Source organism: Lampetra planeri, chromosome 18 (genome assembly GCF_965212315.1).
Source record: "Lampetra planeri chromosome 18, kcLamPlan1.2.h2, whole genome shotgun sequence".
In the NCBI taxonomy this organism is placed as follows: Eukaryota; Metazoa; Chordata; class Hyperoartia; order Petromyzontiformes; family Petromyzontidae; genus Lampetra; species Lampetra planeri.
The window spans coordinates 2,494,017-2,519,756 of NC_136124.1; the positions used below are offsets into that span (position 1 = coordinate 2,494,017).

A 25,740-nucleotide genomic window follows, 5' to 3' on the forward strand; every position below is an offset into this window, starting at 1 on the left:
ATTCGCATGTTTTGTGGAAGTAGCACGGGTTTTCAACCTTAACGCTTTCAACTGGGGTGTAACGTGTGAATGGACGATCTCTGTCCGTCTTTCTGTAACATGGGCTCATTACAATTGAGGATTCGCCCTTTAGAAAACTGGCCAAATTGATCAAAGCGTTCCCCATTGACGCAGTTGCATTGGACATCACGTCACGATGTCACACGTAATGCGCTCACCTCAGCACTCGGTTAAGTTATTGGGCATGACGTCATCTCGCAATTCGTGTGCATCATTTTTCTTCCTTGCTCTTTAAATCCCATGGGGGGACCCCCCATTGAGTAATATTGCATAGATGTAAATTCGCCCATGCAACGATGATCATTGCCATTGGTGTAGAATGGTGTGTTGTATTCCAGCATGAACACCCCCTTTGTCTTTGTAAAGGTTATTTAAATCTGATGGTAAGGGGCGGGTAGGGGCAACCTTGTGACGTTTTAGGCCCAATAACTGCACACTGATTGACATCCTCTTCTATATGCTACAATATGATTGATTGTTCTGCACTAGGCATGCGAGGATGCATAACTGTCAACGCAGTACTTACTGATGTCATCCAGCCATTCCCTCCATGGTCGTCAATCACCTCCTTATCACTCTTGTTATGAGCTTTCTTACTATACCCATGAACTTAACTCGTAGCTTCCCGCACCCGGACTGTTTCGTCTCATCCATACTATGCTCAACTACCACACTGCAGGTCACAACCGTTCTCATTCTGGGGTGCCACAGTGGCGATATTTTAAATACCTCGCCTCGTATGCACGTCGTGGGTTCAATCCTGACCCTGACTGACGCCTTTTATATTTGGAGTGTGCATGGTCTCCCCGTGGTCGTGAGGATTTTTCTCCGGGCCCTCCCGAGTTTTCCCTCCACACATTTAGAAACATGCGTTTCGAGTATTTGACTGCAAAAACTTTCCACACGATGAGCCACCAGCTATATCACTCAGTGGGCCTGACCTGGTAAAATAAAATGTTTGGTTTAAGTTTAATTTTGCTCATTCCCTCGCGGCGATCGACTGTATTGCTTTGCATTGTTTCTTTTTTTCCACCCCAGTTCTTATGGACTTGCTCAATTTACGAGATGTATAAACTATTATTTCTTGCAATCTTAATTCTACCGATTGTTACCGGCCACAACATTGATTTTAAAACATGAAAGTCTATGGTGCACGTGACACATCAAATAATGTGACAGAATTTAGTACTCATGATTTACACAAAGCATATGCAAATTGTTTATTAGGTTAATGGAACAAGCAAAACAACGGTGATGATTAACATGAGACCCGACGAGTTAAACAAACTGTTGTTTTTATCGAATGGCGACATCGCATCACGACAATTTATCCAATCGCTGGGTGGATTATTCCATACCTACAGATGATAGTAAATATTGTATCGTAGGGAAAACTATTTAAATTGTATTGTCAAATGTAGGTATGTATGTTGAGCTTCTTTCACACCGTACTTACCCAACGGTGCAAATCAGGGGTGTGTGGTAAGGACAATAAACACAAAAAAGCAGTTCCAAACAAATGAGTTTTCAATCTCGATTTCAAAACACAATTTCTACGCAAGTGTTGACCACATTTTAATTTCTCTTTTGTAGCGTCATTTAATTTCTTTTTATTTCTTTGCTGACATTTCCTGCTGCCTCATCCCTTTCCACTAACTTGGGTTGAGGTTCGGATGATTGCGAGGGATTTCTTTTTAAAGCTCCCTTTCTTGAGGTTACAACAATGTGGGTGTGTGGAGGCAGTCTTGCATGCTAAGTTCCGGATAATAACTCGGACATTGACTGAGTCACACATGCGGTGATGACTTATCAGGCAGCAGTGACGAGTGGCACTTGACCAAGAGTAACGCACAAGTCGACGAAACACAAGGCACTCAAAAGTTTATTTAAAAAGTATTTACACATTCAGTACAAAAATTAACGCTCAATCGAAAATGTCCGCATGTCTAGTTGCCACTGGCAAAAACATTAAATAAGCATTTCACATATGTACTACAAAAAAAGATGTGCAAGAAATTTTGGGTTTGGAAGAGATGCTACATGCAATCTGGGTACAAACAGTGCAATTTTATGACAGGTTATTCGTTTGCTGGGAAACATTGAGTCGTTTTTTTCTACAACTAGTCCAAAAATATTTGTACGGCTTTATTCTGTAAAGTGTAAACCAAAACTGCATTTTGACTAAGGATATTTACGGTATTCACCACTAGTTGACAATGCAACAATATTTCAACATTACCTGCTTATGTAAATGTCTGTTAACATTTAATCAGACCTTTTTTTTACTTAAATAACGTGTTAGGTACTTTTTTAACATTTAAAAAAGTGCATTTAGAACAACAATTGTGTTCCTGACATGATCATAAGAAATGGCGGGTGTTAGTTAAATACGTATCATACAAACGGGCATGTTGCAATTAAATGCAACATCAATAAACTTTAGCACACAACCACATACCTCTCACTCGCTCAAGCATCCCTCTCTCTGATCCACTCTTTTTTTTTAGTTTTGCAAAAAAATAAATATTTCGCAAGCTTTCAATGAAAACCAAGCTTTCTGAATTAACTCCGGGTACATTTTCAACACTGAACCACAATCCATGAAATTCAAAGTGCCAGCTTGCACAGTTACTCACAAATGCCCTGCCGATGAACCTTTGAATTCAAAGCCAGCCCATTGTCTTACTCTTTAAAATATTGCTGAGATACATCGACCAGCAGATTCTACTGGACAGTGGATATAATTATTTAATTTCAGCAATTAAATTGTCTTTGCGGGTTGATTTTGTTTGTACTTAAAATCCAACAAGTGTAATATTACAAACTTTTGTTTGTCATTTTGTAAAAGGTCTTTTTTTTTATCCTGCCACCTCTTCCTCCTCACCAACTGATTACTGCACAGATTGGTGAGCTAAAAGAGCATTGCCAACTAGCGGTGATGATAAGTGCTCAATGTTGGGTCTGCTGCACTTGTGTAACCAGCAACATTGGCAAAGTGGACTTTGGACCCAGGATAACACATCGATGGGGAAGAAAAGTCGCTCAACGCAAACCGGCCGACAATCGTGCAACCTGAAGAGAGCCTCGCCTCCTGCTATCGCCATTTGTTACCAACACTGACTAAATCATTTAAATCTGTACATGCGCACACAGTTTATTTACAGGCAGCTACTTTAAAATGCAATTACAAAAAAAGTTTTACATCAATGTCCTGAGACATTTCATTACTGATGGAAAAAAAATTCAAACGACATCAAATTTAAGAAAACCCTAATTTAAAAAATAATTACTTCCCAGTCTAAACTAAAGGCTACATTTTTTTAATTACAAGGAAAACAGTATACCGCCATCAAGAACTATTTTCAAACATGTTTAAGGAATGTATAGTACACTAACTGACAATATAAAACAGATTCATATATATTTTTTAACCTACAAAGTGCACAGTTTGCAAAGAAAAGTATCAAATTTGAACATATAAACTCCGCCCATGCCACCATTAGAGTCAATTCACATTTGCCTTCAATTAATGCTTTGTAAGGCAGCAAGGTAATGTTAGCTGGCTCAGATTTAGTGCACTGCACAAACTTTGAAGACAAACCCCTCTCAAAGCATATACCGTCCCCAACTAGCCTCGATTGTGCTTACAAAAGGAATTTCATTGTATTATTTGGTCAATGTACAGTATATACAGTTTCGTGGTTGGTGTACCAAACCTTATTTGATTGGAAGAAACCTAGGAATGTAATACAATTGTTAAATAGCTGTTGTGGCGTCAGAGTAACTCGCCTGACTTGAGGTACTGTAGGTGAATTATAAATTCAGTTTAAAACGATGAAGGAATGGTGATCTCAGTTAATGGCTTGAACCTTTTGCTAAACATTTTCGCCAGTGTCCTAGAAGAGACATCTTACGCAATGCTAAATGTTCCTCGCCATTGACCAACAAGATAAGAGTGAGCAGGCATCTGATCATCATGGTCTGTATTCTTCCGGGGTGGTGTCAATTAGACCCAAGTAGCTCAGGGACCGATGGATCCAACTCCGTCTCTCGACGCCACGCTCGTTCTCTCGTGCATTGCTTGTCGAGTTGCTGCGGCGCCTTTGATTTCTTAGAATCTGTGATGTGCAGAGAAGATCACAGCTCAATGTCAGTCGAATACACTTAACCGCTGATGTAATATTTGAGCTCTCACAATGCCCATTGTGTGATGCTGGCACCTTCTGTTGCTGGGGGTTCAACACAACTTACACAAGTATAACAGTATAAAGTGCTTTTTCACTTATTTTTCTGGGTAAGTAAATGATTCCTTGTACTTAATCTACTCGTGTTCACTCTTATCTTTCCCCAGCACCTCCGATTAGCATGGTTGGCTATGTACGGTGCAAAAGAAGTTCAAAATACATAATGAATATGCGTGGCGTTTTGAGAAACTAAACGTAGCATAAACAACTTTGTCAGCCTTAATAAAGGCTGGCATTTAAAGTGCCCTATTCAAAATGGTCTGCAAGTCTTGACAAAAATTGGTTATTGAACATTATCTCTGATTAAATGTGCACTTTAAAAAAAGTGAAATGCGTGGAAATGTTTTCATTATTGGTTGATAGGAAAAAAACCATCTTGAAATCGGAGCAGCTTACAGCGGTAATGGTTGGAATTTTCCCAGCTGTGGTGTAAACCTATCTGATGGTCTTCGCCACCCCACACATGTTCCAGTTTTGCCCCCTCCCCACAACCATAAACGAAAGCCACTGGCCTTATTGCTGCCAGATCTCTGATTTTGACATGACTTCATGCACATTAGGAGATGATGCATGGTCACATTGGGGTGCTAATAACCAAAGTGTCGGCATGTATAATTTGTTGTGTTTTTTTTTAATCATCTTGTCTCTTCAGAAACGTGCACTGCAGGACTCCGCTGGTGACCCATCCTGTTTTTCGTGTTGCATCTTTGCATTGGCCTCTTTCCAATGAAAGCAGAACACAGCTAATATCCATTTATTTCTTACAAGTTCCAGACCCATTCATCAGCTGTCAGTTCTTCGAATCAGAGCCAACAGCTATTTTACAAAAATATATTGTTGAAAGGGCACAATTCACGAGATTACCCACACGCTTTAACTGAACGATACACTGCCGAGCCCACAAAACACCCGATTGTCCAAATTTGAAATGAGACGTTGTTGTTGTTCAAAACATGATGGTCCTGATTCGCATGCTGTTCAATGTTCATTGTGAGCTTTGGAGAAAATGCGTCTTTGTCTCCATAACAAGCAGTGGGTAAAATTTCCAAAGTGACATATTTCAGCTGTTTTATCCAGATGTGCATGTGGGCACCACGGCGGTGCGATGTTAACTACCTCGCCTGGTATACACAAGGTTGTGGATGCAATCCCGACCCTAACGCTTGCTGTTTATTTGGAGTTTGCATGTCTCTCTTCCCGTGGTTGCGTGGATGTTTCTCCGGGTCCTCCGGATTTTCCCTCCACGTTTAGAATCAACATCAACATGCGTTTAGAGTATTTGGCTGCCATAAATGTCCACGTGATAAGCCACTTCTTTGAGCTATTATTTGTGGCAAAGGTCTCTTCTGAAAAAGAGCTACATAGCTCAGTGGGCCTTACCTGAATTTTTTAAAAATAGTTTAGTTTTTTAGTTTAGTTTGTAGTGCTATTATTTTTGTGCTTATAGCCTCCTAAGAGTAGATATGCCACTGCTGTATGCCATCTGATGCACATCAGAAGATAGTCATCTGTGCATTTGCTTGCAGAACTTTGGACGAGAGGAGTCTTATCCTTACAAGCATTCAGAATGTGCCAGGTTAAGTCATTGGTAGTGAATATCACTGAAAAGTGGATTTCTATACCAATACTCCTGAACAACCCACAGCTTCTTCATGTACAGGATTAAGACCTTGTCATCTGCAAGTGAGCATTTCCATTTATATCCAAAGGTTTTCTTCAATACAAGTCATCTTTCCTCTGTATACTAAGTTACCTGTTCTTAAAAGCAGAAATCCCTCTTTGCTATGATCTCATAATGCTGATATGTTCTTGCATTTTCTTGATGCAGTTTCATTTACAATATTCAGACAATAAAACTTGTCGGTTTAATAGCCATTTGCTTTACGCAAGTGCATCATACTCTTACACACAGCATTACGCTGCCCTCGACATTCGCACGACGCCGACAGTTGCTCACGATAAACGTTTTTGACAGCAGTAGCCGCACTCGCCACCGTCACGGCAACAACCCCCCAACGAGGAACAACACGAGCGCAGCCGGAGAGAGAGAGAGAGAGTCGGGTTTCACCTGAGCTTGATGCTCGATGTGGAACTGGTCGCTAAGCCGGCGCAGCTCGCGTCCCACCAGCATGGAAGCGTCCGATTGCGAGCGCTCGCGAGGCTGAGCCTCGGCCTCGGGCCAGTGGCACGCCGCACCGCCCTGCCTCTCCGCCTCCGCCGCCGCCGCCACCACCGCCGCCTCCCGCCCTGGACCTGCCGAAGATTGCCGCAACCTCGGTGTGAGTGTCCCTGAAAAAGTGACGGGTCGTCGAAGCTATAATAAGCGCTTGGCGGAGCCGCCTGCATGTTTTTCCCCAACTTTGTTTCGCCAGATTTGTCTTCGTTGAAACTCTGTTTCAGGAGACTCGGTTTTGCACTGTGGCAGCGTTCTTCACTAATTTTCAGAGGTGGGGGGGGGGGGGCACTTTCAACGATAAGACATCGTATCGGTGTGAGAGCCGCCACACATTTGAAACCGTTGTGTTTTACAACATGATGGGGCATTTTCACATTTGTGTACTGTCGGGAGCTGCACGTCAGGGGCTGCATTAAAGGCCCCACCAGGGGCTGCCTTTGGCTGCCAGTGGCCCCTAGGCCTCGCAATGAAGAACACTGCACTATGGCATGGGGACACAAGGATGCATGTAGTTGTGTCAAAGCAACATTGGATGAACCGTGTTTTAGATCACTGTATGAAGTGTAGCATAACAGCCCTTTTATCAACCGCTACTGGATGTAGGCCTTCCACACTGCCAGTCAAGGGGTTTTGTCCGACTGCACTACCGCACTTGTTATTGGGTTGGTGACAAGGATTACAGTTCAGGCCCTGGATCTGTTCACATGAATTGCTACTGATGTTAGCCATAGTTACGAATAGAACTCGGGTCAAGTTCATAGCGGAGTGCGATAACCACGCTGCACACAGGAACCACTTGCAATGATATAAAATGTCCATGCAAACTTGTTTTGTAATGTTTGACGGATAGTGATATAACAATGTATACAGTGATACAGAAACCCAAAACACAAAGTCTTTGTAGATACGTACTTGCGCTATGTGTTACAGGTTGTCTGACATGCCATTATAGCTTTTATCTTAAATATATTTCAAAGTTAAGACCAGTCATTCCATCGTATCGCTCGTGATAGTTAAAGCAGTGGTATCACTTAAATAACCATGCCTGCGTGAATGACCATCGTTTTAAAAAAAAGTTCTTTATCAAGCTGTAAACCATGTACAAATGCTCAGAATACACAGCCTAGATAGTGAATATCTATATAACAGGTTTACAGATACTGGTTAAAATTACATCTTTCTTTAACGTGTACCCCCACCTGCAAGGGTTTAATATGATCCGTTAATCTAAGCGGGATCCATTGAAGTTTTGTACTTTGGTGTGGATTTGTCTAAGAACTGCTTGGCGCCACTTTTTGTGTGCAACCCCAGGTGTGTTGGCATTGTGCATAATTAAGGTTCTCCACATGGATCGATATTGATTCGCAACCAATGTGATCCACCAGGATAATAAAAGGTGAACCTGAGTGTCAAGCTACGCACGTGAATGTGTTACAGGTTGACATGCCACGTGGGGTAAATGTTGCTGCACGTTATCTGCAACGTGCTTAATGCGACTTGGAGGCCCCCCCCCCCCATGTGAAAAGCAACATGCAGTGTGTGCGTCTAAGTAGATGCTATCAAACTATAACTTTTGTTAATCCCTCAATTATATTCACCAATGTCCAACCCTGAGCATTGGTGACTAATGATGAGTCCTAATAAGGTTGAATCAAGTCTACAGTTTGTCTTAGTGCCACCTTTCAGGGAGTCTCATTTCCCTACATTTATTTTGATGGTGACCTAGGTCAAGAGGACCACACTGCAGTTCTTCAAGGGGGGCGGCGGGGGGGGAAAGCCCTTGGACTGTATTGGACCCCTTTTTTTTGTTAAGTCTACGATTGTGTTGATCAGCAACAACCCACTTAACCAAGGGGCGTCCCTTGAGGGGCCTGTGGTTACATAATGGGGAAGGGGGAGGTTAAGACCAGCAGTGGGTGGGTGGTGGGGCCTCTTAATCTGACATCGTTTCACATAACTTATCAAGCAGGATTGTTCACCGAGATCACAGAGCGATTGTGGTGGCACACTGTGTTCCTCGGTTTGGAGAAGTGCATGCGTTGTACGGTGGCACAATTTGAGAGAACTTTCCAGCATGAGCCAGCCAATTAAGGCAGGAATTTATTTGATTCGTTTCAATTGAAGCTGTGGCAATTTCATTGCATTTGATCTGCTCGAGCCCTGCAGAAATAACAATATAAGTCTAGAACAAACAGAAATAAAGGCATAATCTTTATTTTAATAAATGTAAACACTCCGTAAAGTAATGGCACGATCCCAGCTGCAAAGGCTTATAATTAGACTGGAAGCGAGGTCATCCTAACCTTTTGAGAACGTCCCTCTCCACTCTGGTAGCCTGCCAAACCCGAAACCCACAAGGGTATGCTTATTATTTTGTAAGAATACGTTTTAATGTCAACATTTAAAGCAGGCATTTTGTTTTACACAGCTGGACAAATGCAAGATGTTATTTTGAATGCGTCGGCATGCTGCATGCGCGAGTGTTACGCGCCGCGCGTACACGCAGCGGTAGCCTATTGTGAAAACAATCGACGTCTCTGCACGTTAGCCGATGTGGTCTGGGGCAATGCTGTTGAAGGGACGTTATAGACTGGCCAGCAGCCAGACCTCTGTGTAAAGTTCGTGTTGGTGAGAGAGGCCTGGGGCTCCAAGGGAGTTGGTGGTATGGGGCAGCGGTGGGGGGGGGGGTCTCTCCTTCCCGGGGTGAGGTTTTGGCCGGAGTAGTAAGTTTGGCACAGTGGAACGGCCTGGCTGCACTGGGTTTTGGTGGCGGTGGTGGTGGTGGGGGGTGGAAGAACGAACGGTTGTTTACAAACACTGGAATTGTTAGCCGTTCCCAGAGCTACACGAGACGGAAGCGGTTCGAGTTTGGCAGCACGGAGCAGGTGGCTGATGAAATCTCGCAGCCGAGAGCGCACGACTGCGACCAAATCATGAAACGCGTCAAATACCAACACTCCCACCCAAAACCGCGGAGAACACAGGCTGGGAAGCAGAGACAATCTCATCTCGTGCACACAGCCTGGGCTCTCGCGTGTTTGTGTGTGTGTGTCTTTGTATTTTGTGTGGTGTGGGGTTTTATATATATATGCTGCTATACAAGCTCCCACAGAATTCAACAAAATGCGCAAATGTGACTGATATTGACAGACGCAAAAATGTCCTTAAGTTCATGTCTCTAGGAAACAAATCCACTCTTACAAGTGTTTCGAATTGTGGGGAGAAACCCCACAATTTCGTGGGGTTATCTACTCTGTGTAGATACATTCAAGCCGCATTTTGAATGTTCCGCGTTTGACAAATGGGTGCGATTTTTGTATGACCTGTGAGATGTTAAGACGTTACGTTTATCAATAACAACAACAAGAAAGAAAAGAGTGCTTTGAACGGATGGATGAATCCAGTTCGCGTTTTTCGGGATCGAACACTCAAACTTGTTTTCGCAGCTCTGTCGAGCAGAACGCTGAGAAATCCGCAGGCATTAAACGACTGCGCAGTGCACGCCCAAGCCAAACGGAGCGCTAGAAGGTTGAGCTGCATTGTGTACGGGGCCCTCATTAAAAATGCGATGAACTACATGACAAAAAGTCTACATGACACGCACTTCGCCGTGACGGGATTAACTCCCCGCCCAAATGTTGCATACACCTGCATTCTTAATAACCGTTTAATCAATTCTATAGGGCACGCGTGTTATTGTTAGGTTTGGGGTGGAGAGGTGGACACACTGGTTAGAGTTAATAGTGTTAACCCCGAACCTCAGATTGGCACGGTTGGCTACGTACGGTGCGAAAGAAGTTCAGCATACATGCATGTATACGTACATACGCTGCATAAAACAACACGGCTACCCTGAGTTTAATTACTCCTTTCTACAATCCGCAGCCAAACGGCGTGGTAAAGTGTGGTCGGAACAATCTCCCATTGGACGATTTGGCGTGTGGGAGACTTTCATTCAAAAGTGTTTTCAGAACGACGGGCTCTCCAATCTACACGCTCTGTAATGTCTGCGTGTCTCGTTGGCCTTCGAGCGGCTGCGATTAATCTACTGAATCCGACACAAGTCAACTGCGCTATCATCTGTGTCACCCGGCTCTGGCAGCAGCAGCAGCAAGCGGCCTTGTATCACACAAGAGGCAGCCGGGCAGGTGTCGGTGACAAGTTCACCCTCCCCTCCACTCCACCTCGCCGACCACAAAGTTAAATGTTAACCCACAAAAACAACACTGCCAGTCAGGGCCGCCACGCGCTCCCAACGTAACCCGAGTGTGCAACGGCCCAAAACGGGTGTCCTTCATTTATTTCAATGTAACGGTTGGACTGTAATGGCAATAGCCGTGATAATTGTTTATCCATTGTATAAAGCCTGCGCCGCGCACCAACAAGACTCGTCGTCACGAGGGCCCCGCAACGTTGGGACGTCTCGTTTGTCTTGGTACGAGAGAAACCCGGAGGAAAAGCCACCACGCTTTGGAGGGGGGGTGACGCTTCGCACTGCCATCACCTGGCCACACCTCTCATCCCCGCACCTACAGCACCTGGCAAGCCCTGTTGATCACCAATGGAAGTCCTAACTCGGGTGAAAATGCTTAAGATTCCGAGATCTGTCGAACATTTTGGGTGATGTTGGTAGCATTTTGGTAAAGGTGCGGCCCTGCAATTGCTTGCTCACGACACTGCAAGCAGAAAGGCCTCGACAGGATAGAACCTCATTGCCTCAATACAGGGCAGGGTATTTGGCCTACTCTTCCACGTTGGTTATGAAGATTGTACAGGGTGGTCCAGACGTTTTGTGACCCCCCCCCAATTAATTAACCCCGAACATGTTTATCCTTTGCATATTCATTTATGTAAAAAAAAAACATTACAAAAAATATTAAGTTTTAGAGAATTAAAGGAGGGTCACGACACCTCGAGACCATCATGTACAATGATCCATCGCCCTTTCTAATAATGCGAGTGTGTGTGTGCGAGTGTGTGTGTGCGCGAGTGTGTGTGTGCGAGTGTGTGCGCGTGTGTAACCTCCACCAAACGGGGGCGTCGGAGTAGGCAAGTCAACACGGCCCGTCGTAGCGTAGCAGTTCGTTTTATAATCGGTTAAAAGTCGTGTTGCGCGCGCGCGCGCGCGTGTGTGTGTGTTTTCCCCCTCGCAAGAACGCCGATGTTGGCTCGCAGAGTGTACAGTGCTCGCATTGTTCTGGGGGCTTGCCCGGACTTGTACCGAGAGGCGGACGAGGCGCGTCTCGTTAATTACCATCGAGCCTGGAAAGAAGAGGCCCCTGCCGCAGAGCGCGTGTGGCTGGCAACACGCAACGCACTTTTGTTTTGTATCGCCGATGGTGACAGTTCCACGACAGACGAGGGACAGACTTGATTTGTGGCCACGCGTGGACTATAAGTGGCCATACGCGGGTCCGTGGCATCGTGCAAAACTTGTTGGGATAAAGCGGGGCTTGGGCAGGTCGCGTCAAAGTCTACACAGGATGGTCCAGATGTCTTGTTACCCCCCCCACTCCATTTGATCCTCTGAAACGTATATTTGTTTTAAAGTAAGGTTTAGTTAAAAGAGAAATGTTGGGGGGGGGGGTCGATTAGGGAGTCACAAGCCATCTGGACCACCCTGTTGAAGGAGATTGTGGTGGCCGAAACCCGATTGCCCACTCTTGGTGGATTCTCTGACATTTTAAAGATCGTGAGCGATGGTGGCGTCGGCAACTTTGGGAGAACTTCGCACAACAATGGATTGAACGTGGCTGAAAGATTACACATTTTCCGCAGTCGTCTTGTTGAGTTTTGTGCGTGCGTGTGTGTTCTTTTGTTTTCAGCCATAACCTCGGCCGTGTGCGTTCCTGACTTCAAGAAAATCGCGGTTACCTCTTCGCATGAATGAGCGCGTGCTCATGAGTAGTTTATGTTAATGCGAAGCGCGTTGCTGGGGATTGCCAATTGCCACAAAACCTGTCGGGAACCGCATCACTGCAGTGGCAACACCGCTCACGCGGCGGCAATCCCTGAGGCACACACACACACACGCGCGCGCGCGGTGTTGTGGCGTTTGAGTTCTAAGAAATGTGATGAACGCCATTCCCACGTATTTGCACTTTCACACCACACCACACCAAAGCAATGAGCCGTAAAATCCTGCCTCGATTACGCCTTGACAATGCTCATGAATGCCAGCCCCGATGCAGCAATGAGTGCTACGTGCCAGTTAAATGATCGTGTCACCGCTCCTGACTTAACGTGATAACCCCTTGCGCAACTTGCGATAACGCGGCTCTAAACACGCAGAGCTTGTAATCGTCACACGTCACCTGAGTGAACTCACCGATGTGATCAGGTTACCCGTGTAGCCTTCACAGACTGTTGGGGCAAGGGCTGTGAGTGAGCACCTATGAAGGCCGGCACGGCACACGTGGGTGACCAGCACCACGCCCGACTGCCTTTGTCTCCCCCAGTGGCGATGATTTTACACTACAAACCAGGTGCTATTTTGAAGCTGAGGCAACCTAGGCGAGGCCCAGGACCGGTTCAGATAATTGTCACTGGTGTTGGCCGTGAGCGAGAATTGAATCGAATGGGTTTGTAGCGCTGCGTGCTAACCGCTACACTACCGCTCCCCCCAACACAAACACACATGGGGTGCTGGGGCATGAACGCTAACAATGGTGGTAATTCCACGCTCATTTCACAGGGGCAAGTATGTCCAGATACTAGAATGGCTCCTCACACACAACGTGGTGATAGAGTACTCGCTTTATCGTGACTTTAGAGTCGATATTTTCACGGTGATGGTGGATGAGTCGGTACAGATATGAAGAAATAAACTGCGCTGATGTGATATTTGGTGCTCATGACGACGATGAATTGTCGATCTTGCGTCGCGGTGGTGATAACGAGTATTGATTATATCGGGCTGAGTCGATGCACACGCACACAGACACGCGCTGTGCTCATGCTGCCGCTTCAGCCTCCGCACACGTGTTCGGAACGTGTCACCACTTCACAGCTTGAGAACGCGCGCGCGCGTAATTGTCTGCAGTCAATTGTTTAATGCGCGCGCGTTCCAACGTGCAGTGGGGGTTCTGATACTCGCCGCCCACCCGGCCTCCTTGTTTCCAGTGCCCCGCGAACTTCCTCCCCGTCTGCGCACGAGACCCAGAGACGTCGACACTTGCGCAAGGGCCCCCGCGAGTTGCGTTTTCGCAAGGGAAGCGCAATCCTGAAGGCGGCTGGATAACGCGCGACTTGCCCAAACTAGAATGCGCAAGCGAGGCTTGTGTGCGCGAGTGCGTGTGTGGAGGTGGTGGTGTAACTGCCCCACGCCAACGCGGCAACGGTTCGTTCACTTGCTAAAAAAGCCTCCCTCGCTCGCTGCCACGGGACACTGTTTTGTGTTTGCTCCTTTGCTTCGGCTCGTTATCATTAACTCATTGTTTTTTAAAGCAGCCTACAGTGTCGACATGAAACGTGCTCGCCGGACTGAAAGCTCCCACCGACCACGCGCAAGTGAGTGGCGCGCATCTCCGGCGTGTGTGTGTGTGTGTACGTGTGCGCACTTTGTATATATACTTATGTGCTTGCGTGTATCGTGTGCGCGCAGTGAATATTCACGTGCGCGCGTGTGTGTGGACGCAGTTTGGCTGGGCTCCCACGCTCGGGGACTTTCCTGTTGTAGAGACGTAAGCGCTTGGCTGGTTCGCTCCGCTCTTGCGATACGAATCCGTCGACCACTCGCGTCAGTGTGGCAAGTGGTATCATAATAAACCTGCTCTGGGCTTCCCCCTAGGTAAACTCGGCCCTTAGAAACGAGTTGCCTACATCTGGTGCGGTGCACAAATCGAACACTCGGGAGACAACGGCAGTCGAGTCTGGTTTCAGGCCACAACGCCACTTGTTGGTGTGCTATCCCGAGTGGGTGACTCGCTCCAACATCATCTCCGTCTGTATACGTCTGTCCGTGGGTGTCCTCGCGCGCGAGTATAGAGACAATCATCCCCCGTCCGCTATGATCAGTTGACCGCTGGATGTGGAGACATCGCCAATCCGTTACGACCTCTCACGATAGTTCGATATTCACGATCAAGCTCGCGCCTGCGCGCAGATCGGCAGATTTCATCGCTCCGTCTCGTTTGGTGGAAGGCTCCTCTCGGGACGCGTCAGTGAGTGCCACCGGTACACATCATATACGCATATCTATTATATACAGATATGCACAGACGTACTGTCTAGGCAGTGTGCGCGTCTCCGAAATAGGCGCTTGCCTAGAATTGCGAAACACCGAGTGAGTCGGGGTTAGGGTGGCGGAGCTCTGCGCCGGGGTGGTTTGGGCGCACGCCCTCCCCGCAGCGCAACGCGCGTGACACGAGCCGCTGACTCGGCGCAGAAGGCGATGAAAGCCGAGACGCCCAAGACCCGAGCCAGTGCATCGTGACTCACCTGTCATTAGGGCCGGCGTGCTCGGTGCGCTGCGTGTGACCGCTGCCACGCACTTGATTAGGATGACGACGACGCTGACGACGATTATTTGACCCGGATTCGCGTCCTCCCGACACTCAGGAAACGTGATGGGTGACTGGAACAACAGCGAGAGGGGCACAATGTAGCATCGCGCGCGGGCCACCACCTGTATGTACACTCGGAGAACGCCACAGGACGTCAATAAAACTCGGCCATCCCGTGTCGGATCATTCGAAGAGTCGAGAGACTCAGGCATTTGGCGGAGAGGGCGGGGGGAGGCGCTTGGGGCGCGATTGAAATGCGGCGAGGCGAGCGAGGTTAAGTCCTCGACTGTAAGCGGCCGAGGCTCATTGGACTCGGGAGGATGGAGGAGGAGGAGTTAGTCACTCGGCAACACCGCCGCCCTCTGTGTGTGTACGCGCGCACGTGGCGAGTAGCGAAGCCACTCTCATTGACTCTGGACTCGCATCTTCAATAAGCATGGCCGAGTTGCGGTCGGCGGGACTTGCTGTTGACCGGCCGAGGCGTTATATGAGTTGTACATTTACGCACATGCTTAAGTATGCTGCCCATTGTAATGGTTATGGAAACACAATCTCCGACGTCACCGCGCAATGATTTACAGCAAGCGGCTTCACTGTGCTTGGGTTTATAGATGCGGTGCGGTCCCGTTGACGCAGAGACTGACGTTCTGCATCCTGTCGTAGTTGAGCCATGCGCTGACGTTACCCCGGAGCGAGAACGGATCATCGCCGTGGTGTCGTGCCGCTGCACCTTCATAACACGCGCGGAGCTGCCGTGCCATCACAAGAGGGCACCGTGCAGTCCTCCCATCAATTTACTGCCGCACGAAGGCCTTCCCCACGCCGCGTCGGACGTAGGGAGTTGTTTGACCATACTTCACCACGCCGGTCAGTGCGTATCGGTGAAAGGGAGTGGGGTGGGGGCGCTGTGTTGGTTCACGATTACCCGCTCGCCCGCTGAGTGTTCGCCGTGGCCTGGAATCGAACTTGAGCGGTGTGTGGCCGAGTTCATGACGCGGTGCGCAAACCACAACGCCGCAACCCCCACCAGAAAGTGGGCGTTATCGGTGAGAAATTCGTGTCGGCAGCTTACGGGAGTGCTGCCATAGAGGTGGAAGGGGTCCACCACGTGTTGCGAGATCGCTCGCCGTTATCTGGCCGCAGCAGCATCGCGTCTGAATGTGCGTCAAAGGTGCGTCAAAGTGCGCGTCAAAGGTGCGCGTGGATGGGCGCCGCATGGGAGCGAACCCGTTCCGTTCGTTACGAGTTCAACGTCTTTCGCGCGCGCCGTGCCGTGTCCACCGCGCTAATCGGAGGGGCGCACATTGCACATCCATCCTGTGCAAATGTCAAACGATGCCGGATGAAAGCCGAAACCATGCCGTGTCTGCCCTGGGCCTGTGGAGACGAGGATGGGGGGTGGGGGGAGTTGGCCATACTTCACCACTGTAGCCAATGCGGTTTGGGTGAAAAGCGGTTCTTCTCCAGGACCGGTTAAAATGCTTCTGATGTTAGCCGTGGCCGGGAATCGAACTCTGCTCCGCCGGGTGTATGGCGCAGTGTTCGCTAACCGCGCCGCCGCCTGTGAATATATATATCGGCGAGACCCACATACTTACTCATCCTTGTCGCGTCTATTGTATCACCGCATGGGAACGCTGGTCCACGTTTTGTTTTTTAAACCACCACGAACTTTGTCAACAGCACAACGGCGGCGCGCCACCGTGCACGGAGTCGGTTACTCAGCACGCCGGCTCCGATGGGCATCGCCTGAAAGCCCCCCCACCCCCACCCACCCACATGTCTGTCGAGCGCTTCGGAGAAGACTTGAAACTAAACTTCTACTCTTACAAAACATGGATCGTTGGCGCAGGCTCGTGGAGGCCTTCATCCAGCAGTGGATTTACCATGACTGCTGCTGATTATGATGATGACGAAACTAAACTTCACAAACATTGTGAGCGCTGTAATAACCACACAGGCAAACAACAACAACAACCGCCATTCGCCACTAAGTGGCGGTGACGTCACCACGACGCTTGTGCCAGGCCATGTGCACCTTGAGGCCACGTGAAGTGTCGAACGCCCGCTGGCAGGAGGTCACGGGGCATACCCAGCAGGTGCCACGGGTCAACTGACTGAGATGACTGAGATTACTGGCTGATGCACCACCTGTGCCCCCTACTGTGCCAACTTTCTGTGCTTTAGCCACCCGGCACTCCGCTCGTTGTTGTGAGCGTCGCTCCTCCGCGCTCCGTTGTTGCTGGAGGGCGACTGCCTCCAACTGCCCAGTAGCGTCCTTCACGAGCCTCCTCCACTGAGGTCGATCTTGACACCGCTGGTACCAGTCATCAGCAAGTCCACTCAGCTCCACGTCCTCCTGTACCACATCACTCCATCTCTTCTCTAGCCCGTGCCGCGCCCGTTTAGCCCCCTCGATCCGGCCGAACAAAAGCTGCTTGGCCATGCGGTGGCTGGGCATGCGGGCTACATGACCCAGCCACCGCAGCCTTGCCTGCCGGAGGAGCTCACCGATGGGACTTTGCCCAGATCTTTCAAGGATTTGTGAGCTCACACAGAGATATACAGACACACACAGACAGACACACAGACACACACAGACACACACACAGACACACACATACACACACAGGCATACACACAGGCACACACACACAGACACACAGATACACACACAGACACACACAGGCACGCTGCCCTTCACTGCTGTTAGCGAGCGCGTAGTCTGGAACGGCGCGCATGTAATGGGAGCCAGCATGGCCAGCACCTCGCCCGGCGGCCTTTGTCTTCCCCTAGTGGTTCACAGCTTGTTCACACACCCCGGGAAGCCTTCTCATTCAAGTCGACCTCGGGGAAGCGCCAGGGACACGCTGAAGCCAAACGCGTGCTACTGATGCGACCCCAGGTCGCCGGCATCACGAACAGCGCTTCGCTCGTCTCAGCAACAAGCGCGCGCTCTCGGGTATAAATAAATACCCCCACACACACACACAGACATACCCCCCACACCACACACACACATACCAGAAGCTGTCGATGTGGGTACAGCAGCACCGCCCAGTCCCCTCTGAAACCCCGCGCAGAGGAACCCCGCGTCGCCCTCCGCGCTCGCGAGTTGCGGCCTCAGCCGTGGCCGCGAAGCGCCGGCACACGCAGCGACGACGCGGTTAAAAGCCGACGTTTCGGGCGATTACGCTCTTCCACGGCTCTTGAAAAAGTGGTGGTGGATGGGTGGTGGTGGTGGTGGTGGTAAGGCGATCACGGTTTGCAGGCAGGCGTCGCCGCTACCAGGGGTGAACGCTTTACGTCCGCAGCAGGCAAAGACCTCGACTGCCTATTCCATTCTCGCCAGCCGTGTCATTGAGGCACTGCGCGGGACAGACCCCGCTCTTTGTAGTTTTGATCGCGGATGGAGCGGCAGTGGTGGGGGGGGGCGATGGAGGGGAGGGAGAGACGCGGAAGGAGGCGGCGTGAGAGGCGTAGGGATGGAGGTGGAGGAGGAGGCTCCGGTCACTTACCCCGAACGCGTGGGTGCCGGACGAGACCGTGAGCTGTCACCCACACACGCGCCACGCCGCTCCACTCCTCTCTCTCTCTCCTCGCTGTGGTTGTCCCGGCGTCCGCGACGATGTTGACGTCTCCCACGCAGCTCCCCCCCCCACCACCACCACCAACAACAAGACGCCACCAGCCAATCGCCTTCTGACTTCCAACGTAGCAGCGCCTCCCCTCGACCCCCACACCCACCCACAACTCTTCCCTCCCACCCGCGTGCCCCCGTACCTGGACAGGTAACTCGAGTTCAGAAGTATGCACAATAATGGGACATCCCGTGCCCGATATTATTAAACGTCGCACCTTCTTAACAGTGCGGGGGGGGGGGGGGTCTATTGTGGTTTGGGGGAGCGGTGGTGTTCGTGACTGGCGTACTGAGCGAAGAACCCGGTGACACGAGTTCGTTTCCCGCTCACGACCCAAAAAAAAAAACAGCGACGACAATCTGAACTAGTCCTGGGCCACCCCTAGGTCGATTCGGCCTCAAATGAGTGACTCGCTGCGGTGTGTAAACATCAACATTGGTGAGAGAGGCGGCCGGGCGTGGTGTTGGCCACCCACCACCCCCTCGTGTGCCTCGCCGACCTTCATAGGTGCTCGCTAACAGCACTTGCCCCAAGGCTATACGGGGGATCTTTGTCTTTGTATGGTTTGAGCCGGCGTCTTGGTGTTTTGTTTGTGTCTGTGTGCCGAATTCACGTCCGTGTCATCGTGTTGCGCGTGTAACTGTTCCCGTTTGTAGTTTAAAGTAGTTTGCGCGATCGCCGTGGGCTGACGAAGGGGGCTTTGAACAACGCATGCAGTGTAACCTTACCGCTATCTCTCCTCGAGTGTTTACAATATTAGGGTACGTCCTTGTTGACGCGTATTACCTAACGATGTTTTAAACACGTGTACGTATACTGGGTGATGATAGCGTCAGAGAGAGAGAGAGAACAGTTCAAAGTGCTTGAGATCTGTTTTTGTAGATGGTGGACGAGATTCCTGCTCACAAATTGAGAAGTTATTTTGACACTGATGTCCTCTTGAACCAGAATCTTTAAACAGTTCTGCCTCGTGTATTTCCACCACACCGTGGGTCCTGTTGCGTCAATTGTTATCCCGAGTTTCCAATCAAAGAGGAAAAACAACCCGGTCTCGATGGGTTCTTACCTGGTTCGAAAAATATTGTTTGTGTCAGAATTGGCGATCACTTGGACTCGTGGCTCCAATTTAGTTGAGTGTTTGTTGAGTCCCACTTGGTAGGAAAGTCAACAGCGGCTGTCCTGCGGGATGGACTCGGCACCCGCGATAGTAATGTGGACTTGTCATCACTGACCTCGGCTTTGTAAACGAGGGGAAACCCCATCTCAGCCGTGACATTTCTGTGTCGCTTAGATGCACAACATTGCCTTGTAGGGCTGAATCTCTCTCGCAAGGTGTGGTGATCATCATATACAAACGGAGTAACGTGTGCTATAGGTCATACTCTTTCGGATATTAAGCGACTCGTAACGTTACTGTTGACCATAAAATGTTGCGCTTGATGTTTACGCAAAACCGCACATCCTTACGTATGTGTACCTGTATGTGTGTGTGTAATGTACAGTATGGTGCTGGCCACTCACCCCCTCGTGTACCGTTCCGGCCTTCATAGGTGCTCGCTAACAGCACTTGCCCCTACAGTCTGTTCAGGCTATACGGGGGATCTAATGTACAGTTTATATGTGGAGGGGAGCGATAGAGTAGCGAGCGGTTAGCGCGTTGCGCTATGAACCCGTGACCCGAGTTCGATTCTCATTTACGGCCAACACAAGTGACGATTGTCCGAACCGGTGTTGGACCTCCCCTAGGTTGACTCAGCCTCAAATGAGTATCTGGCGCGGTGTTTAAACATCGTTACTAGGGATACAAAGGAGGCCGGGCAAGGTGCTGGCCACCCAACCCTTTCGTGTGCCCTACCGGCCTTCATAGGTGTTCGCTAACAACACTTGCCCCAGGCGTCTGTTAAGGCGAAACGTGTACAGGGGATCTTTGTTTTCTAGTAATATTGACAGGTGATACGATATCAAGATGACTCTGGGAATTGTCTAGCAAGCTAGTCTCTATCTCGCCAGCCGCCACCCCCCCCTTGCATAATCGCCCGGTTATATAATGTCACACTCGCTGCCGAAGCGTTTGATACAACAATAGGGGAGCGCACCTGAAAGTATAAACACTGAGACCCATCCCGTAGCCACGCGCAGAGAGCGTCCCATTCCGCATCGCGCCGCGCACGGGCGCTTGGAACTTTTCTCGGAATCGCGTTGTGGACACGACAAGACCCACGTCACCCACCCCCCCATCCCACCTCGGGACGGGCCCTGCCCTCTGTGGGTCAATGAACCCGCGCGCACGCTGCTGCCTGCGCCGCACGCATCCCACGTGTGAACGACTTGACCCGTTTCTCGCGTGATCCAAGTGAACATTTTGTTTGGGGGGGAGGGGGGAGTTTGCGAGTGTTATTTACATGAACCGCGCGCGTCACGTGGGTCATGTGAATGAACACGAGCCGTGTTCGGGTCACGTTCCGCGTGGCTTCGTTTGGGTGTGAACGTTTTGTTGTGTGTGTGTGTGTTAATATGCTGTTCATGAACTGCGTAGCGTCGCGGGATCCAGGTGTTTCGCGTTAACGTGTGTGTGTGTTTGTTCGTGAGCGGCCCGCATCGCGTGGTTCTTATGGGTACTTATTCATGAGCTGAATGCGTAACATGGTCCTTGTAAAAATAAAGAGTATGCGCCACTTGTGACGTTTGTCCATGAGAGGTCACGTGCTTCGCGTGAACGCATGTCCATGGGAGGTCACGTGCTTTGTGTGACCGTTGTCCATGAGAGGTCACGTGCTTTGTGTGACCGTTGTCCATGAGAGGTCACGTGCTTTGTGTGACCGTTGTCCATGAGAGGTCACGTGCTTTGTGTGACCGTTGTCCATGAGAGGTCACGTGCTTTGTGTGAACGCATGTCCGTGAGCCGTCGCGTGCCTCGTTTCGTGTGAACATTTCACGAACGGCGTGCTTCGAACGACATTCGCGAGTCGGGCTGCGTTTATTTTGAGGAAGCGACGTCAGCAGGGGACGCACGACTGTGGAAACTTCGCGAGCACGCCGACACGGGCGGACGTGAGGCGATGGCAACTTCCTCAGCAAAAAACAAACGAAATCGTGCATCGCCTCGTTGTGCCCGTAGAACATTGACCGCGGGGGTGGGATGTGCACTAAATCGTTCTGACCACATTTTTCTGCGTCTCGTTTTTGGAAAATCGTGTTGGTTCGGTGTTAATGCGTCGAACGAATTTTGTCTCAAGTTCGTGTTCAGAGAGCACGTGCCCTTTCGGATGTATAAATGCGCACGTAATATGATATTTGTGTAATCCTGAATGGGTTAATTTTGGTTTGTAGGTTTTTGTGCGGGGGGGGGAGGGGCAAGAGCTAATGTGTCAAGATAATTCTCGACAAAATCCGCTCGACTCTGAACTGTGATTATTGCGGACAAGATACGTGGGTGTCTGACCGACGTAGATTTGCACGAGTAAAACGTGAAGTTCTTAAAGTCGGAAGCGTTTTGCAAGACGCTTTACGTAATTTGTTCAGAACGTTGAGTGTATATACTCCAGTTGGCGTAAGGCTTAAAGTCAGTAGGGTGTTTTGATGTACAACTAGAGATCATACAGTATGGACAATACTGAAGAGTATATGCTCTTTTATGTATTTATTTTATTTCTACCTACGTGACTTTACCGAAAGAACCAACGAGTATGGATTCCTGCAGTCACGAAAGCTTCAAATCAAGATTAGTAAAAATCTAGCAAGTTGCACCCTTGATTATTCCGAGTCAACCGCTATCTGAACAAACACGCAACTCTTAAATCCCACAATGTTTGCTGATTTTCACTTCTTTGGGAATTCTGAATAACAGTATACTTATGCGGATTATAATCCGATTAGCTATGAAGCTATTTTTCACTGATGTCCAGTAGAGGCGGGTCAGAAAGATGCAAAACAACAAACAGTACACACAAACACGGGAGGAGTGGAAAGTATAGGAGAGGTAAACACATCACTAAACATAAAAAAAAATTACTTTTATTGTATTTTACCAGGTAACGTCCACTGAGCTATTAGCTTATTTTTCAGAAGCGACCTGGCCACAAATTAAAGCTCAGCGAAGTGGCTTATCAGGTGGAAATCTATAGCGGACAAATCATCTAAATGTATGCGCATCGCTATATACTATAGGCATTCCTACACACGATTGTAAACTGCTTCGCATGCACTCACTATTTGCTAAACAAATAACAGTGCATATTTACGAGCGAGAGAGAAAAAACATCTCTAAGTATATATAATACACTGTTTTAAAAATAAACAATCTTGGCTAGAATTAGGATTAAATAGCACATTATTCCAGCGGTTTATGGGACTTGCAACGCAATGTTTCCAGCAGCATGCGTTTCAGCAAGGCATGTGTGCACCGGTTTCGACTTTCTCAGACTCATCAGCAGGGTCGGGCTTGTTGAACACAACGCGCTGTTGGGTTGACTGATGATGCACACAAAGAGGACACAGAGTTCGTTGAGTTTTTGTAGCAAACATCGTCGTCGTGTTGAGTGCACCGTGCGTGACAAGTGTGCGTTTTATGCAAACTCTGCTTTTCCCCTTTAAAATCGTTGTTTCATTGTAACAATAAGCCAGCGGATAACACTTGCATCACCGTGATGATATGTAAGCTTGTACAACACGTCCCCGTATAGAGTCATCACTCCGCAGAGGCATCGTCAGGAACGTTTGATCGTTGCCGTTGCGTTTACTGAAGGTGTGACCGCCATGCAGCTGAATGCGTCCCAATATATCGGCAGCTCTTTGTGCACGCACAATCGTGTTGTCGATCCACGCCGTACAGGTCGCTGGGGTTATTTCACCACGCGTCACCACGCTGGTCAGCGCGGGGAGCATACACGGTGGGAGCACAGAGAGTACGGTACAATAGTGAAAATTGCTGCACCGCCAACTGCATGGTGGTTCACCATACAGCCAGCCCGGCAAGCTATAAGGCAAAGACAAAGATCCCCCGTATAGCCTAAACAGGCTGTTGGGGCAAGCGCTGTTAGCGAGCACCTATTGAAGGCCGAAACGGCGCACGAGGGGGTGGGTGGCCAGCACCACGCCCGACCGCCTTTGTCTCCCCAGTGGCGATGTTTACACACCGCACCAGGTATTGATTTGAGGCATGCCACATAACAATCGTTACCGGTGTTGGCCGTGAGTGGGAATCGAACTCCTCGGGTCGCCGGGTCTCGCAGCGCACCGCAGGCTATAACAACCCCCTGCGCATACACTCACTATCCAGACTCAAGCTGAGCTGAGCTCACGAGTTCGGACACGCGCATTCCAGATTCGTTGCTCATAGGCTCACCGCTAATAGCTAATCTATGCGTGTACGTTAATCACTCGTTCGGCAGCGGGGTTTTTTCCCATTGTAGTAAAAAACACAAAGTAAGTAACCATGAGACGCAAATGCGTTGTGACGAATCCTCAAATATGTTTCGCTCCGGGGTTGGGGCCAGTATTATCTGCCGCTGTGATTTCGGTGCAGGACCTGTCCTTGCCTGCATGCATGAGTGCATTGTCGAGTGATTCCGTCACAGGTGTAGAGAGGTAGGTGTGCGTGTTTTGTGTCTGCGCGTCACGGAAGCGTGTGTGTTCCACGGCTGATATGCGCCACGGTGTCAATTATATTACGAAGTCAACTGGCGCCAATGTGAGCGTTATGAGTTTGCCCATTTAAAATAATTGGACTCACATGCGCGCCACTCCACGTAAAAAAAATACCTGTGTTAGTTCATCATTATTGAGAACCCCCCCTCCCCCACCCTCCACCAAAATGCTGCCGTATAATAGTGCACGTATGGCGAACTTCTTTCGTACCGTACGTAGCCAACCGTGCTGATAATCGCAGGTGCGATCTGCCTGTGCAGGGGTCCACATGGGCTGATCTCACAACCCCATGCTTGACACGTGCAGTGTATTATTAAGGTTGGTGGTTGTGGTGTCTGCAGACACCTTCCATGGCTCTGGTCTATATATGTATATGTGTGTGTGTGGGTGTATGTGTGTGTGTGGGTGTGGGTGTGTGTGTGTGGGTGTGTGTGTGTGTGGGTGTAGTGGGAAAATCGTCACTGGGAAGACAAAAGCGGCCTGGGGTGGTTCTTGCCATCATCCCTCCTCGTTTCCTGTGCCGGCAATTCGTAGGTGCTCGCTGGTCGTACTTGTCTCAAAAGTCTGTTTAAGCGATACGGGGGTGGGGGGGGATCTTTGTCTCTGTACTCGTTTGTGTGTCCGTGTTTAACACGTGTGCACCGTGTGTGTGCGTGTTTAACACGTGTGTGCACAGTGTGTGCGCGTGTTTAACACGTGTGTGTCCGTGTGTGTGCGTGTTTAACACGTGTGTGTCCGTGTGTGTGCGTGTTTAACACGTGTGCACCGTGTGTGTGCGTGTTTAACACGTGTGCACCGTGTGTGTGTGCGTGTTTAACACGTGTGCACCGTGTGTGTGCGTGTTTAACACGTGTGTGTCCGTGTGTGTGCGTGTTTAACACGTGTGCACCGTGTGTGTGCGTGTTTAACACGTGCGTGTGCGTGTTTAACACGTGCGCACCGTGTGTGTGCGTGTTTCTACGCGCGCGTGTCCCTACGTTTTGTGCGTTTGTGGTACGTGTGTGTTCACGTGTCTATGTATGTATATGTCATTGGTGCGATTGTACGTGGGGATCGATAGTGTAGCCGTTAGCGCACTGCGCTACGAAGCTGGCGACCCGAGTTCGATTCCCGCTCACGGCCAACACCAGTGACGATTATCTGAGCCGGTCCTGGGCCTCCCCTAGACCGACTCAGCCTCAAATGAATATCTGGTGCAGTGTGTCGTAAATATCGCCACTTGGGAGACAAATGCGGCCGGGCGTGGTGCTGGCCACCCACCCCCTCGTGTTCCGTGCTGGCCTTCATAAGTGCTCGCTAACAGCACTTGCCCTAGCAGTCTGTTCAGGCTACACGTGGGATTATTATTTTTTATCTTCTACGTGTGCGTTCATTTGCGCGCGCGCGCGTGTGTGTTGTGTGCGTGCGCGCGTGTTGTGTGTGTTTTTTTTGTCCACCTGTGCGCGCGCGCGTGCGTTCGGTGTGCGCGT

General features: G+C 49.4%; 2 protein-coding genes across 13 annotated transcripts in view; one reads left to right on the top strand and one right to left on the bottom strand.

The window, feature by feature from the left end:
* Positions 1–1,924: 1,924 nt before the first annotated feature.
* LOC144723485 (uncharacterized) lies at positions 1,925–18,612 on the bottom strand. Of its 6 annotated transcripts, none has more exons than XM_078602282.1 (4): positions 18,503–18,612; positions 14,920–15,055; positions 6,373–6,557; positions 1,925–4,178 (listed from the first exon to the last, which is right to left on the bottom strand). In XM_078602282.1, the coding sequence occupies exons 2-4, from the start codon at positions 14,924–14,926 to the stop codon at positions 4,035–4,037; spliced, it is 336 nt and encodes a 111-aa protein (XP_078458408.1). In that variant the 5' UTR covers positions 14,927–15,055; positions 18,503–18,612; the 3' UTR covers positions 1,925–4,034. The 6 variants fall into 6 exon arrangements, with proteins under 6 accessions (XP_078458408.1, XP_078458405.1, XP_078458406.1 ...); XM_078602279.1 differs by having other exon boundaries at positions 6,373–6,593; XM_078602280.1 differs by lacking the exon at positions 18,503–18,612 and adding an exon at positions 18,009–18,415 and having other exon boundaries at positions 6,373–6,593.
* Positions 13,636–25,740, top strand: part of LOC144723488 (uncharacterized) — a 93,096-nt gene continuing 80,991 nt past the window's right edge. Inside the window, exons 1-2 of one of the 7 annotated variants that reach the window (XR_013586190.1) lie at positions 13,643–13,819; positions 13,927–13,989. The gene's annotated coding sequence lies outside the window, so the exon portion shown is untranslated. Of the gene's footprint in view, positions 13,990–25,740 lie in introns of all 7 variants that reach the window. The other 6 variants (XR_013586191.1, XR_013586195.1, XR_013586192.1 and 3 more) reach the window with 6 other exon arrangements.

Bases quoted from the DNA above. Each gene is read 5' to 3' on its own strand.
- LOC144723485 (XM_078602277.1), bottom strand. From the start codon at position 15,196: ATGCCTGAGTCTCTCGACTCTTCGAATGATCCGACACGGGATGGCCGA. The intron at 6,594-14,919 runs GTGAGTCACGAT...TCACTTTTTCAG, and splicing joins CACGCCGGCCCTAATGACAG to GGACACTCACACCGAGGTTG. The intron at 4,179-6,372 runs GTGAAACCCGAC...TGCACATCACAG, and splicing joins ACATCGAGCATCAAGCTCAG to ATTCTAAGAAATCAAAGGCG.